The following is a 15637-nucleotide window of genomic DNA, read 5'->3' on the forward strand; positions in this document are numbered from 1 at the left end:
ACCAACCTGCCACTACTGCCATCACGTTCAGACGGTAGAAAACAGGATTCCCGAACACCGTCAGGTTCCTAAGCAAAGCAAAAGGGACTCTCCGGGTGACAAGCTGCACAGCGTTACTCGCGTTGGCCTTGCAGGCAGGCAGTCTCAGAACACAGAGATTCAGTTTAACATTAACAGTACTGTCAAGTGCTCATGTTTTTGGTGTTCTGTACAAACAGATGAGGGTGCACGAGATACTGACAACCGAGCCCAGTTTAGGATTTCGGTGACTGTTGTATTTAACATTTTATACAAAACACAGACAAATGCCTACCATAAAAGGACTGAGGAAAAGATGACTCTCCCCCTAATCTTACCAAAAATATACTTGTTAAAGTGCCATCTGCAAGAGAACAAAACAGACACACTCAGCTTTCTTCATTTAAAACGAGCACAAGAGCTCTGTGAATTCCAATATATTGGACTCCTCCCCTCACCTAGTCTCTGGCAGGCAGTGATCTAGAGTTGAGCCTGGTGCAGCTTTCCCACTGCAACACCAGGCAAAAATAGATCTTTTTACTATTATCCAGCACATTCAGGAGAGTAATTACAGCTAAGTTTTGAAAGCATCATTAACTTTGAGTTATGAGAGGCAATGCCTCCCCCGTTAAGTACATTTCAAGGTTCCATAAGGAACAACCTGTATTATCAGTCTCCTTTCATATCGTTCTTTGAAACCACTGTGTTTTCTTTCTAAATAGATTGTCAAAGCACTCAAATCCTTGCCTTTTAAATCCCTGCACACAGAAGTACAATTCCCATAGATGCGACCTACCACAGCCCATTTCATTTAGACAGTTAAGAGTTAGCATACTACACACTAATTTGACACCTAACTTGTTTTCTGTAGGTTTTCACCTCACTAACGAGTTGTACATGATCAAGATCTACTGGTTCAGAGCCAATATAGTGGCAACAGGTTGTGCACTTAATAGTAGGAATCTATGGAAAGCTTGGTTTAAGCAGAACATAATAACCAAACAATAGCTTAATATCCTGAATTAATCGACCGGAGAAGTGATACAGAACTACTGAAGTCAGAGAAAAGTATTTCTGTCCCAGAATCAATCTTACCTGTACCAACGACAGCATGTGACTTTCTACTTTGCTAGCCTCACTGGTGCTCTGACTTCTCCCTTAATGTTACTTTATACTCCAAGGTTACATGGCATTTGGAAGAAATTGCTCTGCATCCTCTGCTTGTGCAGTAAGCACAAAATCATTGAGATTGAAGAGCCAAGTATTAACTTTCATAAACTTTGGAAAAAATGATGCTTCTGGGGGCTTTACACCCAACATCACCGAACGTTAAATGGGCAAAATGTGCTAAACTCCATCTTCTGATTCACAGGCTACAGCGCCAAGTCTCATGGTTTTATTTTCTCTGGCAAAACAACTTGAACCAGCAAGCAGACAGCTCCCTGCCACTGTGTCAGCAGGTGCTGGCAAAAGGGCACCAACGTCTCTCACTTCCTTCTCTGTGTGGAAGTGCCATTTGCACTAAAGAACATCTCACCCATGAGGATTTTCATGTCTTTTCAGTCATTAACCTTTCAAGTGACTTCTTTGAAAGGAAGCTATTTTGAGTAGCATTTCCCTGTTCCAAACAACCTCTAGTGATTTCAAATGTAATTTCATATGAAGAATGACAATGGATTATGCCCAAAGCAATATGCTGCACACCCAGAAGCTACCCACACTGGCTAAACAAACAGGATATAGGCTTTATTTAGAATCCACTGGAGCCTACAAGATTCCTTCACTTGCCTTTGATGAGTTTGGAATAAGCACCCAGTTCCACAAATTAACTTCAAGAGTTTTATGGATGGAAGGAGTGACACACGATTCTCCATGTTTGTAACAGGATTGTTTTCCAACAGTAACAATAGCTACCTGGCTATTCAGACCATTAGTCCCTTTGGACATGCTCTCTTACCATCTTAATGTAAAAAAAATTGTATCCCTCTAGGAATAAACTGCATTTACCATTTAGTACAGCCTATGAAATCTTTTAGTGACTTCACTTTCCAGTAAATTACCTCATGTCTTCTTTAAAGCACAATTCAACAGTTGCAGAAGATGCACTGTTAAGCTAAGCAACAGATGCATCCATCTTTTACTCACGCCATCTATACAAAAATGAGACTCAAGCATAATGGGGACTACAGAAAGTACTTTGTTACAGGTAGATCCTCTTAGTAAGACAGCATATTATGCCTACCATTTGTAATTAAACAGTACATGACAACCCCCTGTACAGATTTTCATATGAGCGTCTGAAGCTGTGAATGCCATTATAGGCTTCTGCTAAGAAAATCCTAATTTTCACTTCATTCTGCGTAAGTATTTTCCAGTTTAAGATGAAATGCTATTGTGAAAAGAGACAACAGTTGTTTGGCTAACACTGTTCTGACATCTAGATCAAACCTGTCTGCGGAACACCCGACTTTAAGCACTGCTGATAAGAAAAACTGACCTTCAAGTCAAATCAAGCTTCTGTCAAAAATCCCACAACTGAACACAGAATGTCACTGGCAAAACACGAGCTTGAACTGTGTTAGTCTCTTGGTTCTTCGATATTAAAAGGGGTGATGGAATAAAGCGGTCCCTAATGAATTCCTATCAAATTCACAAGGCAGTGCTTTTCTGAGCTCCATGTTGAGAAACAGCCTGCAGAAGAATATTTCTGCATGTCCAGAATGACAAAACGTTTCAAATTCTGTTCTGTATTTGACAGCGCTTTCAGTGTCAGCTTCGCTGCTCCACAGCGATCGCTCTTCCCAACTTGCCTTTCCTGCATAAACTGACAAGATTCAAGTTTGCCAGCGTCCTACTATTTCTAATTCTGCCTCCAGTTGCAGGTGAATACTCATTAGGTGGAAAGACAATTTTGATAGTTTCTGACATGTACATCAAACCTCGGCTCACATACCCTTACAGACCAGCTACGGTTGTCATGTCTTCCCAGGGAGCATACTGCGGAGCATTCATCCGAATAGCTGTGTTATCAACGAAGATTTTCATCTTGCCTAATCCACTCAGTCCTGATTGAAGAGTATTACTGTAGAGCAATCACCTATTCAAAACAGAAACAGAAACCCTTGGGCACATCCCCAAAAGATACGAGGATGACAAGTGCCAAACCTTAGTCTCTATGGCACCGTTTCTTTCCTTTTAAACCCATCGCTGCGCGTTACGTTAGGGACTCGTTTCTTTCAGCGAAGCAGCTTTCATTGGGATAGCAGACCAGCTTTTCCAACTCATCTTGCTCCTTCAACAAGACCTGACAGTACAAAGCAAATACATTTTGGAAAAAAAGATTGCTTTGCACCCTTTTCAAGAAATCCCAGGAACACAGGCCAAATGCAAAGAAGCTCCAAGGTACAGGCTAACCACAAAAATCTCGCTCATATTATTTGCCAATCAAGCAAGCTACAAAGTGTGAAACCATTTTATTTTGGTTTAGATAGCATGTCTTCCGAGGGGAAGTCATTTGATTGGAAGTATCAATCCCAAAACCATTACAAATCACATTTCTTCAGGAGCCGTTTATCTCCTGGAAGCTTAAGTCATGCACGTATCTTCTTTCTGAAACCTATTCCCATTCTGTTAGCTAACACAACTGCAGGATACACACAAATTCCGTTTTAATTTAAAAATAAGGCCTACCATATTAACAGCTGTCTCTAGCATCAGAAAAGTGTAAAGAAATTGTGCAACAAGTACTTGGACTTCACAGCACCAGAAAATTCTGCCCAGGTAACCAGGTATAGAGAGCCAAGGCAACAGTTGATTCTGGCAGGCCTTTACTGCCAGGGAGCCTGCAGTTATTGTGGTTGGTATCAACAAACAGATCCTGCTTTGGGCATACGGAAGTGGATCACATATCAAAAGTAAGAATTAGGGAGAAAAACCTTACTCAATAGAAAGTTAGCCCAATATATAAAAAACATACAAATGTTTAAACAGTTTAGAGGCAGCAACAACAGGAATGCTAAAGACTCCTGCCAAGGTGGCTGTTAACATCAATGTCTTTTTCCCCACCTTGTTTGCACTTGCATCTATTAAACTAGTTGGATGTGCTGCCTCAGCTGGCTGACAAACACATGGACATATGCAGCAACTTAAAAGCCTGCAAGCTTATTAATACAGTCAACAAACAAATATACAGAACTTTAACTGAGGGGAGGGGGGAAAAAAAAAAAAAGGAAACCAGAACCCAGAAGGTCCAAGAGGCTCAGCACGTCTCTGCATTTTAGAGTCTTGGAGAGACAGGAGACACCTGCCACTGATTCTTGAAACAGTTTCTTGTAACAGTAGATGCAAAGCAACAACAGATACTGGCCACTTGACTTGTGTTGTTCTTACTTTAGAGGGGAGGGGAAATTATACAGCCCTGCCTCAAGGTGGCATGAAGCAGTAATGTTACACTCTCAAAATCTCCAGGCAGTTGTTGTAGCAGATAGCTATCCAGTCTGGCTGAGTTGATGCCCACTGTACATTGTTGATTTCTCCCTCGGCTGTATAGGCCAAGATAGGGTCCTCAATGGCACGAGGCATTTGCTGGATATCCCAGATGAGAGCCTGATGGTCATCCGCTGCAAACGGAAGAGAAAATCACGAGTAGAACCAAGGTATAACAAGATCTCCATACATGACTACTAACAAGCATATAGTCCAAGAAGCTACACAGCATATGGCTGTTGCAGTCCCCACGGGTATTCAAGCCAAAGATACAATGATACAACCATGCTCCCAAAAAATAAGTTTGGATCTTGATAGAGGAGGCTGAGGGGGGATCTTATCAAACCTTATCAATATCTAAAGGGGGGGTGTCAGGAGGATGGGGCCAGGCTCTTCTCAGTGGTGTCCAGTGACAGGACAAGGGGCAATGGCCATAAACTGGGAAACAGAAGGTTCAGCCTGAACATGAGGAAACCCTTCTTCCCTGTGAGGGTGACAGAGCCCTGAACAGGCTGCCCAGAGAGGGGGTGGAGTCTCCTTCCCTGGAGACTTTCCAGAGCTGTCTTGACTTGTTCTCATATGATCTGCTCAAGGTGATCCTGCTCTGGCAGGGGCTTGGACTAGATGATCTCTAGAGGTCCCTTCCAACCCTGACTATTCTGTGATTCTGTGTGATTCTGTGATTATCCAGGATAGAGGTGAAAAAGAAAATGATCAGTGGAACTCCTATCAACTGAAAACAGTTACGGATTAGATTGCAAAAAAATAAGGAACATGAAAATAACATAGCTTAGCCAAAGCAGACGCACAGTTTGGGCACTGGGCTCACTACTCCCACACAATAAGCTCCAGTAGGTGTCTATTTCCATCAGCATTTTAGGAAAGTGATTAATAAAGGGCTTCTAAACCACAGGCATTCTTCAGCTAAAGGCAGGCCAAGAACTGCATAAACTTTTGGAGAGAGAGGATTGTATAAATGCAGTGATATACTCAGTTTCAACAGTCCAGCTGGATAGGGATGGATCACTTACCTGCTGTACAAATGTGGCAGGAAGAATGAGGTGCCCAAGCAATTCCATTTACACATGCTCTGTGGTTGTTTAACCTGGCAACAGGAGTGCAGGGAACTCTGACATCCAGAATCACAACCTTCAGAAACAAAAACCAACTCCATTAATAACCTTCATTTCTTATTTGTTTCTACAGAAAACCAAATATTTAAAGCCAAAGCTCTAAATACAGTCCTTTGCTAACGGATGCAGCTGGCAAGCAAACACTGTTCTCAAAGAATAGCTTCTAGCTGTTAGTGTGGCTCAAAAGGAGCCACCTCCTAGGGAGGGCTTGTGAGTTATCTACAAGGGCAAACGAATTACCCTTTCCTGAAGCAGCACAAGTGACAAACTAAGGCTGCCTTGTGCGCTGAACTGAGAAAGAACAAGGTGTCTAAAACACATGCAGTTAAGTTTTTGTGTGTAAACTACTGCTGAACTGGTCTGCAGACCCCTCTTACAATCCTGCATAGAGACCTTCAAGTTCATAATGCCAGTTATTTCTTCAACTCCTACTGAAGTTAACGCACTAAGAATTGGTGCTTAATCACAGTCCAGTTCAGGTACTGACGCTGCCCCCTTACTTTAAAGGGCTGAATACTAATTACTACCAAGGCACTTCCCAAAAAAATCACAACCTACAGAAGATGAGCTGCTGCTGTACCTCCATGCCATCCATGGCCATTGTAGCAAGATAGTTGGGATCCTGCTTATTCCAGCAGAGACGCAGCAAAGGATGGTGCTGTGGGTCCTCATAAATTATGGTGCTGTGTTCCAGATGACGGAGATCGAACATCCTCACCGAGCCGTCTGCACCAACTGAAGCGAACATATCTCTCCCACCACCTGCACGGCTAAATGCTATGTCATACACCTGCTCGGTAACAGGACAGAGAAAACCAGAACCTTAGTTTTCATGAGCATACTGCCTCCTAATTCACAGTCAAATGGATTTTACACATGCATAGCAGACCTAATTGCGAGATATTCTGTCAAATACTTAATGTTCCTAGCCAGTTTTTAGTTATTACACTTGCCAAAAGGAAGGGGGAAAAACTGAAAAGGGTTATGTCATCATGGGATCATTCACTGAAACAAAACATCTCAATTTCCCAGACTCAGATTTATTTATATTAATTGCTGAAGTTATGTTAAAATGAAAATCCTGCAAGTTGTTTATTGCCTTTGATACGTAGTCGATTTCAAATCCAGTTGGATGTTTTACCTCATTTTTCTAAAATATTATAGAGCATAATCTAGTAAGACAAGCATATTCAAGTCCTGATTCTATGAAGAGTAAACAGAGCAGTTCTGGTAGTCAGTGTAGTTTTAGTTCGGTACTCCAAACTGTGTATCTTAAATAAATTGTCTTTTTGGATCATTGAATTTTTCAAGCAAAAGGGGGAAACAGAAGAGTTGTGTTCCTTTTCGAACATTTTAAAACACATGCAATGTAAACAATCAAAAAAAGCTATCACCTCTTTGTCATGCGCAATAAGCTGGGTCTTCACATGGCCAGAAACCAGATTTACTCTTCCCAGAACCTGTCCTGTCTCCAGACCCCAAATAGTGCAGGTTGTGTCAATACTAGAGGTACCTAAACCAAAAGCACTTCCGTTAGCAAAATTAATATTCTCATAAATTATCTAATTGCTTACAAGAAAAATGTAGTATCCTCTGACATCCACAGATCAAAATAGCTACAAGAACAGCACAGAACTGAATTCAAGAATGTCAAACAGCAAACAGCCTACCATGCATTTAAATGACCCAAACCTTTTAGCTGCAGAAATAGTCTTCCACACAGGAATAAAGTGTAAATAGCTCATGTCGACTTCAATCTATCCGGAAGCCTAATACAATGCTGAGATGAACTTCCCCATCCTGCCTCATGTGCATGCCAAAAGCAAAATTCAATCGTAATGTTGCGATAGCTTATTACTATTAATTGATTGTTTCTGTGGACTGAAGGTGGGGCTGGCAGTAAAGCTCTTGAAATGAGAGATGAAACAAAAAAAAATCATGTAGTAAATAATTACTAAGACATATTATCACTGTTAATCCCTGGGCAAATCCCTGACATAGACGGCTGTACTCTTCTGGGAAACAAACCTCTGCTGGATCAGTCATCTTGGATTCACAATTTGTCCCACAGGCTATAATTAAACCTTAAGCATTCAGCCCCATCTTCCAACTGAATTAAGGGCTCCTGGCTTTACTCCTGCTGCTGAAATGGCTTCACAAAAGAAAAAGCTTGGTACATAGGTTTCTGTCCACTCCAGAACACACTGAAATAAGCAGAGTTCATTTACATCATTACTTAGTGCTACCGCAGTAGCTCACCAACCCTGGAGACTGAGTCTCCGTATCTGCAAATAAGGAACACCCCTAATGCAACCAAAGTGACCCATTCTGTACTGGACAGGGCACCTTTCAGTGCAAAAAAGCCTCCATGAGCTGCTCTTATTTTTTATTTTTAACCTGAGACAATGGCAGTTTCTATAACATAGAATTTTATCCACTGGTTAATTATCAAATTAGCCAGTGACATGCAATGACACAGCAGTCAGAGCCCAGACTTCATCAGATTAAAATTCACAAGTGTTATCTTTTCCATGCTGAAAAATGCGGCATTTTTTCAGTCTCACCAAGAAGGTAAGGGTCCACTTCATTCCAGTCAAATGACGTTAGTGGAGCACAGAAATCAGAGTTCTTGTTATTGTTCAGCAAACACTCCAGCCGGGTCTCTGTTTCGCCCACCTTCAGAAAAAGTGAAACATCTGACTTCAACAGCAATATCACATGACTTGTTCCACTTGCACTTCCAAAACATAAGGTGTTAATCCTTGTTTTCTTTCCTCTCAGCTTTACATCCTAAAGCTCCGGAAAACACAATCACCACCTCTATCTTCAGTAAGGTGATTAAAACAGCAACTACCATCATAATTCTGCTTCTCCCATAGTTTTCAAATTTAGTCACATTATTGTAGTTAAGAAAAATTATCAGGAGCTCTGACTTGATTTTGTGTCTTAACCTCCACACTGCAGCACGGGCAAGACACCCCGAAAGGAAAATAATTCACTTAAAAACCTGGCCTTGAGTGAAAATGAGATCAATAAGCAACACAATTAATATCACGGTTTAACGTTTTGTAGGGAGGATTTACTCACTCTCCACACTCGCAGATAGTCACCACTGGTTGCCAACAGGTCTGGATATACTCCCTTGGTGTCTGGGATCCACATAAGCTTTGTGGTAGGGTAGGGGTGATCAAAGGTGTTCCTGCAAATGAATTCTGAGCTCTCTTCATCCAAACCAACAAGCTGCACCTGCAAGAAGCCATATTGAAAAGCATTTTGTCAAAATACTAATTTATAATTACAGCATTAAGACTGAGTGTATTTCAGAAGGACACCTTCTGTAACCTCAAGAACAACATAAAAGGATGATCATGTCAATGGAATGAGAAATTGGTAAAGCTCTGCTTCTTAGCTGAGACATGTAAGCTAAGTGAAGTATACATAATCACCACAGTGCTTTCCTTTGAAGAGATGATCTCAAATGAATCAAAATCCAATCCTAAGGGATTAAAGACCACCCTTTTCTTTTCCACATTACAAAGCTTAGTTTGGCTCAGACTTAAACTGCACAAACATTATTCCAAGTCATCTTTGACTGAACTGATGCTGACAATGTCATCTTCAGACAGCAGGCCAAGCTGTAGTTCGCAAGACAACCACCCACAATTAAAGCCCATATCATGGAGTTCCCAGTCATAACCCTGCAGACTGCGATGGGTCATGTCAGCTAGCTGTCAAGCTGTTTTCAGCATCACATTAACTAAAACATTGTCACAACTGCACAAAATTAAAGTACAGATTCACAAAGTGAGAAAGTAAAACAGAATTTTAAAAAGTAAGCTAAAATATGCAAATAATTATTCAAATATTTTGTGTAAAAAAACCCCAGGAAAGCAGGTCTACTAAAAGATTGTGTGTAACTGAATTCCAAATTAGGTTTTTTTGCACAGTAACGTGGCAGCAGGAAGGACTAACTTGCTCCATTGCATGAGTGACAAGACAGCAGACAAGAAACTATCTCCACATAGCTCGGTCATGACAACACCTGAAGTAATGCTCAAAGTCCCAGACATTATGTTATTAGACAAATATTGACGTGTCAGAAAGCGTTCACACAACAATACGGAGCTGGGAGGACAGGTTTAAGCTAGCAGCAATGACCACAAGACCTAAACAGGATGAAAGCCCCACTGTGTTAAACACTGTTCAAACACAAACATTACAACTCGCTACAATCAGTTTGTAAGCAGTTCACCATAGGAACTTCCTAGTACTTTCCACACAGCAGCTTCCTCCTGGCAACAGTGGCGTAATGGACTTTTTCCAAGATGTTTTTCTGGAAAAATCCTAAATATTCTGGGATAAGCAATTTGGTGAATAAACTACACATTCAAACTAGATCAGAAATCTACCCTTTTGGGGGATTTTCACACCCCCCACCCCCCCACCTTTAAAAAAAAGTCACACTAACAAACACTTCAGTGGATCTTAAACTGCAACATCAAGAGTTAAGAGTATACTTAGAGTTGCTCTTAACAAATGCAAACCTTGACCCCTGCCACAATGAGAAAAATCCATCCTTTTTATCCTGTAACAAACCCCATAAGACATATCCAAGTATGTTGCTTAAAACCACGGTTTTGTCTGCCTTGCACTCTCTTCATTACAGCTACTCCTTATTATACTTCACACTAGCATGAATCAGTCAAGAATCTCCCAGTCTTCTGAAGCGATTGACAAATAGCTTTCTAACTCCATTAGGGATCAGAAATACTAAGCGGATTTTACAAAGGAAGCAAATTGTCCTTGGCGATAGAAAATCTTGTGGCAAGGTCAGGATCAGAAGACAAACGACCTCTAATCATTTCTTCTCCTTTGCTTATGCTGTTTTCAGCTCAACACGAGCATATTAAGCCTACACAAAGCAATCAACATACTCATAACCAGAAGGAAATCTCAAACAGCAAAGGACCCACTTCCACCGGTCTGAATTTATATATTCCTGCACTACATATCCATGTTTAACCCTTCCTCAGGCCTGAAGGAAAAGCAATGACTGTGTAGCAACCCAGTATCTTCGTGATCTTTGACATTTTTTGGTGCAGGCCAGGTGAGAGAACAAGAATTGTATTAGCAACACTGGTGCTCCTGGTAACTGCTGAGAATCCCTGTCTGACAGTCACTGTCGGACATAAAGCAGGAGGCATCGGTCTGCCCAGAGACAGGAGCAGAAGCAGAAAATACTGCTCGAGCAGCTGTTCTTTCCTAGCTCAGCATATTCAAAGGAATGACTTTTCTCTTTGGACTTGACCACATACGGTGATTACAGAATCTCTCTATTCATCCTCAGCCTGTCATCGCAGGCTGAACACGAGGAGATGGAGCGATGGAATTATTTTCAGGATGCTGATTATATTAGAGCCCTGTCTCTCCCTCCTGCAAGCAAGGCAAGATTTGCTGCTGCCAGCTACTGCATGAAGGAGTACCTGAAGTCCAGTGCAGGTAAAACTGAGGTGATGCTACTAGGAAAGTAACTGCCAGTCTGGATACAACTTGAACAATTCTACAGTTACATTTAACTCATTCCAGTGGGAACATGGGGACCAGTGTGTTCCATCTCCATTAGTTTTCCAACTATGCTGTGACAGTAGGTAGGAATGCTTAAGAATTATTTGTTTCTCCAATACGTCAAGATATGCTAAAATTGGATACGGATGTTTCCATCATAATCCAAGCCTTTATCAACATAAGGCTTAATTGCAGCAGTGCATCTGAGTAAAGAAGTGCCTTTAATCAGCATTCCTAAACTTCTAAATGAAACTACATCTCTTCAACATGATCCAAATGAATCAGAAACAGAATTAAACAATGCAGAATTTGGTAACAGCTTACTTCACTGTTCCTCACACCATGCAAGAAGGAAGTACATTCACAGTACTTCTTTTAAAAGCAGTATCCCTTTAATCTAATCAAGGCCAAGTGGAAGGTCCTGCACCTGAGTCAGGTCAATCCCTGTACAAGGTCAGGCTAGGTGGAGAATGGATCGTGAGCAGCCCTGAGGAGAAGGACTTGGGGTGCTGGGGGATGAAAAGCTGGACATGAGCCAGCCGTGTGCGCTGACAGCCCAGAAAGCCAACCGTATCCTGGGCTGGATCCAGAGCAGCGTGGCCAGGGGGGCGAGGGAGGGGATTCTGCCCCTCTGCTCTGCTCTGGTGAGACCCCACCTGGGTTCTGTGTCCAGCTGTGGAGCCCTCAACATCAGAAGGATATAGACCAGTTGGAGCGAGTCCAGAGGTCACAGAGATGCTCCAAGGGCTGGAGCCCCTCTGCCATGGGGACAGGCTGGGAGAGTTGGGGTGTGCAGCCGAGAGAAGAGAAGGCTCCAGGGAGACCTTAGAGCACCTTCCAGTGCCTGAGGGGGCTACAGGAAAGTTGGGGGGGACTTTTCCCAAGGGCAGGGAGTGACAGGACAAGGGGTAGCAGGTTTAAATGGGAAGAGGGAGATGGAGATAGGACATCAGGAAGAGACCCTTCCCAGAGGGGGCAGGGAGACACTGGGACAGGTTGCACAGAGAAGCTGTGGTTGGAGCAACCTGGTCTAGTGGAAGGTGTCCCTGCCCAGGGCAGGGGGTTGGAACTGGGTGGTCTTTAAGGTCCCTTCCAACCCAAACCATTCTATGGTTCTAATTAGTAAGTACTAAGAATGACATTTCGCAATTATTTTTGGGTCATGCACAATCAAAAATCTTCACCATGCAATCAATTCTTCTTTGTGACACTAAACCTTAGAGAAACCAATGACCCTTTGGTAAAACAACTACTCTAAACACACTCTGGTTTGAGGCACTGTTCAGGAGAAGGTGGCAACCGAGGAAGCACGTGGTCTCAACCTGTCAGTCTGCTCCAGGGATGGGAATGAGCAGTGCCCAGTGCCACCCTTTACTGTTTTCTAAACTAGACTCCAGTTTTGTCTTGCAGATAGGTCCCCAAATCAGCCTTTCCTGTTTTCCACAAATCGTTCTTGATCCATGAAGCCATAGTCAGGAGCCTGCGGAACAGCATTAACAGTGAGATTTATGAACACTTCTGTTCCTTCCCATTACGGCAGTGATCCATGAGACATTAAGGGTTGACAGCAGTTTCCTAATCCCAGAAGGTCAAGAAATACTACCCCAAATAATTTTAGTTCTTCCAACTGGAGCAAGTCATTTCTCTTCTTGTACCAGTGGTTTGATCAGCAAAGGTGTACAAGCTGAAACAAAACTCCTCTGGGGTTCAAAAGTTCCTGGCAACTAGCTGTCTGGTATGCTACACTGCTTGTTAGTGTGGGGATTGGCAGAGGTTAGAGGAGCCTAGGAATTGAGGACAGCCATAAAGCAGGGTTTGGCAATCAATATATTTGAGTTCCTCAAGAAACAGAGGTTTAAACAACAATTTTATGTATGTAACCCATAAGTACTTCAAGCTCTGGTAATTACTACAGAAACAGAACATCAGAGACAAGCGAGAGAAGAACGTCTCCTCTTTCTTTCACAATTCCCTCACAGTGAGCCCTTCTGCTGCAACAAACACTTGGTGCATTAAGTCTTTCTAAAAGCATCTTTTCAAAATTAACCCTAAGCATATAAAACATCTCAACTGTGAAGGGCAAATTACGCAGGAGGACAAACCTTTCACACGTCCTGTAAAAATCTTAAATTCCTGCTTACGCCAGAAGTCAGGCTATAGAACCAACTGCTCCAGACCCTTTGCATCACAACGTTACAGATTACTTAAAACAGGTTTACTTCAGTTATACCACTTACATGGCCAGAAGCTGGAGCTGAAAGAGTTTACAACTAGTGTGCACCTAGTACAACCGTACAGTATCTGTCCAAGAGTTCCCAGTCTGAAGCATGGAGCTACTCCCTGTTTCAGTATCCTCTAAAAGATTCAAAGCTGTGAGAGTCAGGGTTAAGACACCATCAAGACAGTACAGATGAAACACCACTCCCAAGCTTGTCCTGGTCCCCAAAGTAAAGGGGCCAACATCAATACTCTAAGCAATAATGACACTTGCAATTACCCAAGACAGCTCTGTCAACTATCTTCCTACAGTGAAAGGCTGTACTGAAAGCACGACAAAAAAACAACAAACATGAAAGCCACAAAAAACCCCACTGCTCTTTGAAGTATCAGAGAGACAGTAAAACCTCTCAGCAAAGTGAAGGTGATGTTTCACTGCATTTACTGTACAAGTTTAATTTTTAATCATACATCATCTTTATTTCTATAGCAGCAGCACCCATACTGGCATCTCATTCTCAGACAATTAGTTTCTTTATACCATATAGGTCTCATAGCATGTGGCACTTATATGGACTGAAGTCAACAGCTTCATTCCTGAAGCTCAGAGGTCAGGAGAAGCTCTGGGGAGTATTTACAGCCAGCAACAATTCACGTAGTCCTACACAATTTCTGTCTGCAGTAACTGTGAGTGTAAAGGGTAGAGAAGAGAGTCGTTGGCTCCACTGCTTTACACTTGAAGCCTGAACTGAAAAGCAGACCTGATCGTGCTGCAATCGAGAGCTACGCCAGGGAATGGTCCAAATGCATACCCCCTTAATATCCAACTCTGCCACTTCTCAACAAAAAAGTTTGAAGTTTGTTATTTTAGCTTCTCAGAGAACACACAAAAACATTTTCAAGTTGGTCTTTAAACAAATGAAAAGTTTTCAAGCTCAGGGACCTGCCTTTCCTCAGCAGTACTCCCAGAACCACAACAGGGCTCACCAGCACGAGGAGACAATTCACACGCAGCCAACTCATACTGGCTGAACTAGGAAGTGCTCAGTATTAGAATCATGTCTAGGACTGCTGCAAGTGCAGTAACTTAACCACTTAAGAGATGCCACCCCTGCCTTACCATCACCACCTCTCATTACATCCTTGCACAAAGCCCAATCCCCAACACCAACTTTCTGACATCATTTTTCACAACCATCATTAAACAGCTTGACAAAGCTACGAAGCACACATGCTGTAAACACACAAAGATGTATTTGCAAAATCTTTAGTTTCACACAGATTTCAGGATGCTCTATAGCTATGTTCATTTCCTCATCTCTCTTTTATTTCTATGAGCTCAGGATACCAGACCAGCACACTCAAGTCTGTTTAGAAATGACTGCACAAGTGTCTGGAGAAGTGAACACATAGTCTCTACTACTAGTGTGAGCTTCCCTGCTTGTATCTGGCAGGGAAGTGCTAAAGATGTAATCTCATGCCTCATTGCATCCTTGTTCCCAGACAAAAGTAAAGCTACAGAGGAATCAGTAAGTGGTTTATATACTTATAAAAAAGGTTATCACACAGAACTCTTCCACAGCAACAAAGCATAATGAGAATGGCACATTTCCAACAACAGCCTGGGTAAGTGTGAACTTCAGACCTGGCCATAAACTTCCCTTCGTACCGAAAAAGAGCCAGATATGCTCGAACTAGGGGACCTTCCTGGCGCCAGCAGCAGCACCCGCGGCGCTTCCCGGACTCAATCCCTCAGTCTCCCAACAGCTGAGCACGAGCAGGAAAGAATCAGCCTGAATCTAGGCCAGCACTCTGCACTTCAGGGGAACATCTGAGGGCTCTACACAGCTCCCAGTGCCGAGGGCAAGGCAGGAAGGCTCCTTCCAGCCGCACCAACCGCGGGACCCGGGCAGCCGCTTGAACCACTGGGATGAAGATGGTCAGCCCCCTCCTGCCTCCCGCTCTGCCCCGGCCCCGCCGCCCGATGCCGGCAGACCCGGGCCCAGCCGCCACCGCTCCCCACCTTGTTGTTGTATTCCTCCACGAAGCTGCCCAGCGCCAGACGGAACCGCTTGTCCGGCCGGACGCTCCAGTTCATGGCGTACACGGTCCAAGGCGCCTCATATTTGTAGATCTCCTTCCGCTTCCCGTGCAGCGACATGGCTCGGCCGAGGGGGCCCCGGGCAGCGGCGGGGCTGAGGGGAACAGCGGGCTTAGCC

The 15637-nt window shown here is 43.0% G+C and overlaps 1 protein-coding gene across 1 annotated transcript; it reads right to left on the bottom strand.

The window, feature by feature from the left end:
• Nucleotides 1-3528: 3528 nt before the first annotated feature.
• Nucleotides 3529-15579, bottom strand: DCAF7 (DDB1 and CUL4 associated factor 7). Its single transcript, XM_010148849.1, has 7 exons — nucleotides 15442-15579; nucleotides 8724-8882; nucleotides 8201-8312; nucleotides 7031-7149; nucleotides 6217-6426; nucleotides 5535-5652; nucleotides 3529-4637 (listed from the first exon to the last, which is right to left on the bottom strand). Exons 1-7 carry the CDS (start codon nucleotides 15577-15579, stop codon nucleotides 4465-4467), a joined length of 1029 nt encoding a protein of 342 aa, XP_010147151.1. The 3' UTR covers nucleotides 3529-4464.
• Between the last annotated feature and the right edge of the window lie 58 nt (nucleotides 15580-15637).

This window comes from Eurypyga helias, unplaced genomic scaffold, assembly GCF_000690775.1.
Source record: "Eurypyga helias isolate BGI_N326 unplaced genomic scaffold, ASM69077v1 scaffold6643, whole genome shotgun sequence".
Taxonomy (NCBI): Eukaryota; Metazoa; Chordata; class Aves; order Eurypygiformes; family Eurypygidae; genus Eurypyga; species Eurypyga helias.

Excerpts from the sequence above, each read along its gene's own strand:
- DCAF7 (XM_010148849.1), bottom strand. The coding sequence starts at position 15,579 with ATGTCGCTGCACGGGAAGCGGAAGGAGATCTACAAATATGAGGCGCCT. Across the intron at positions 6,427-7,030 it reads TTATTGCGCATGACAAAGAG|GTGTATGACATAGCATTTAG; the intron begins GTGATAGCTTTT and ends GTTACCGAGCAG. Across the intron at positions 4,638-5,534 it reads CTGCCACATTTGTACAGCAG|CGGATGACCATCAGGCTCTC; the intron begins GTAAGTGATCCA and ends TTCCGTTTGCAG.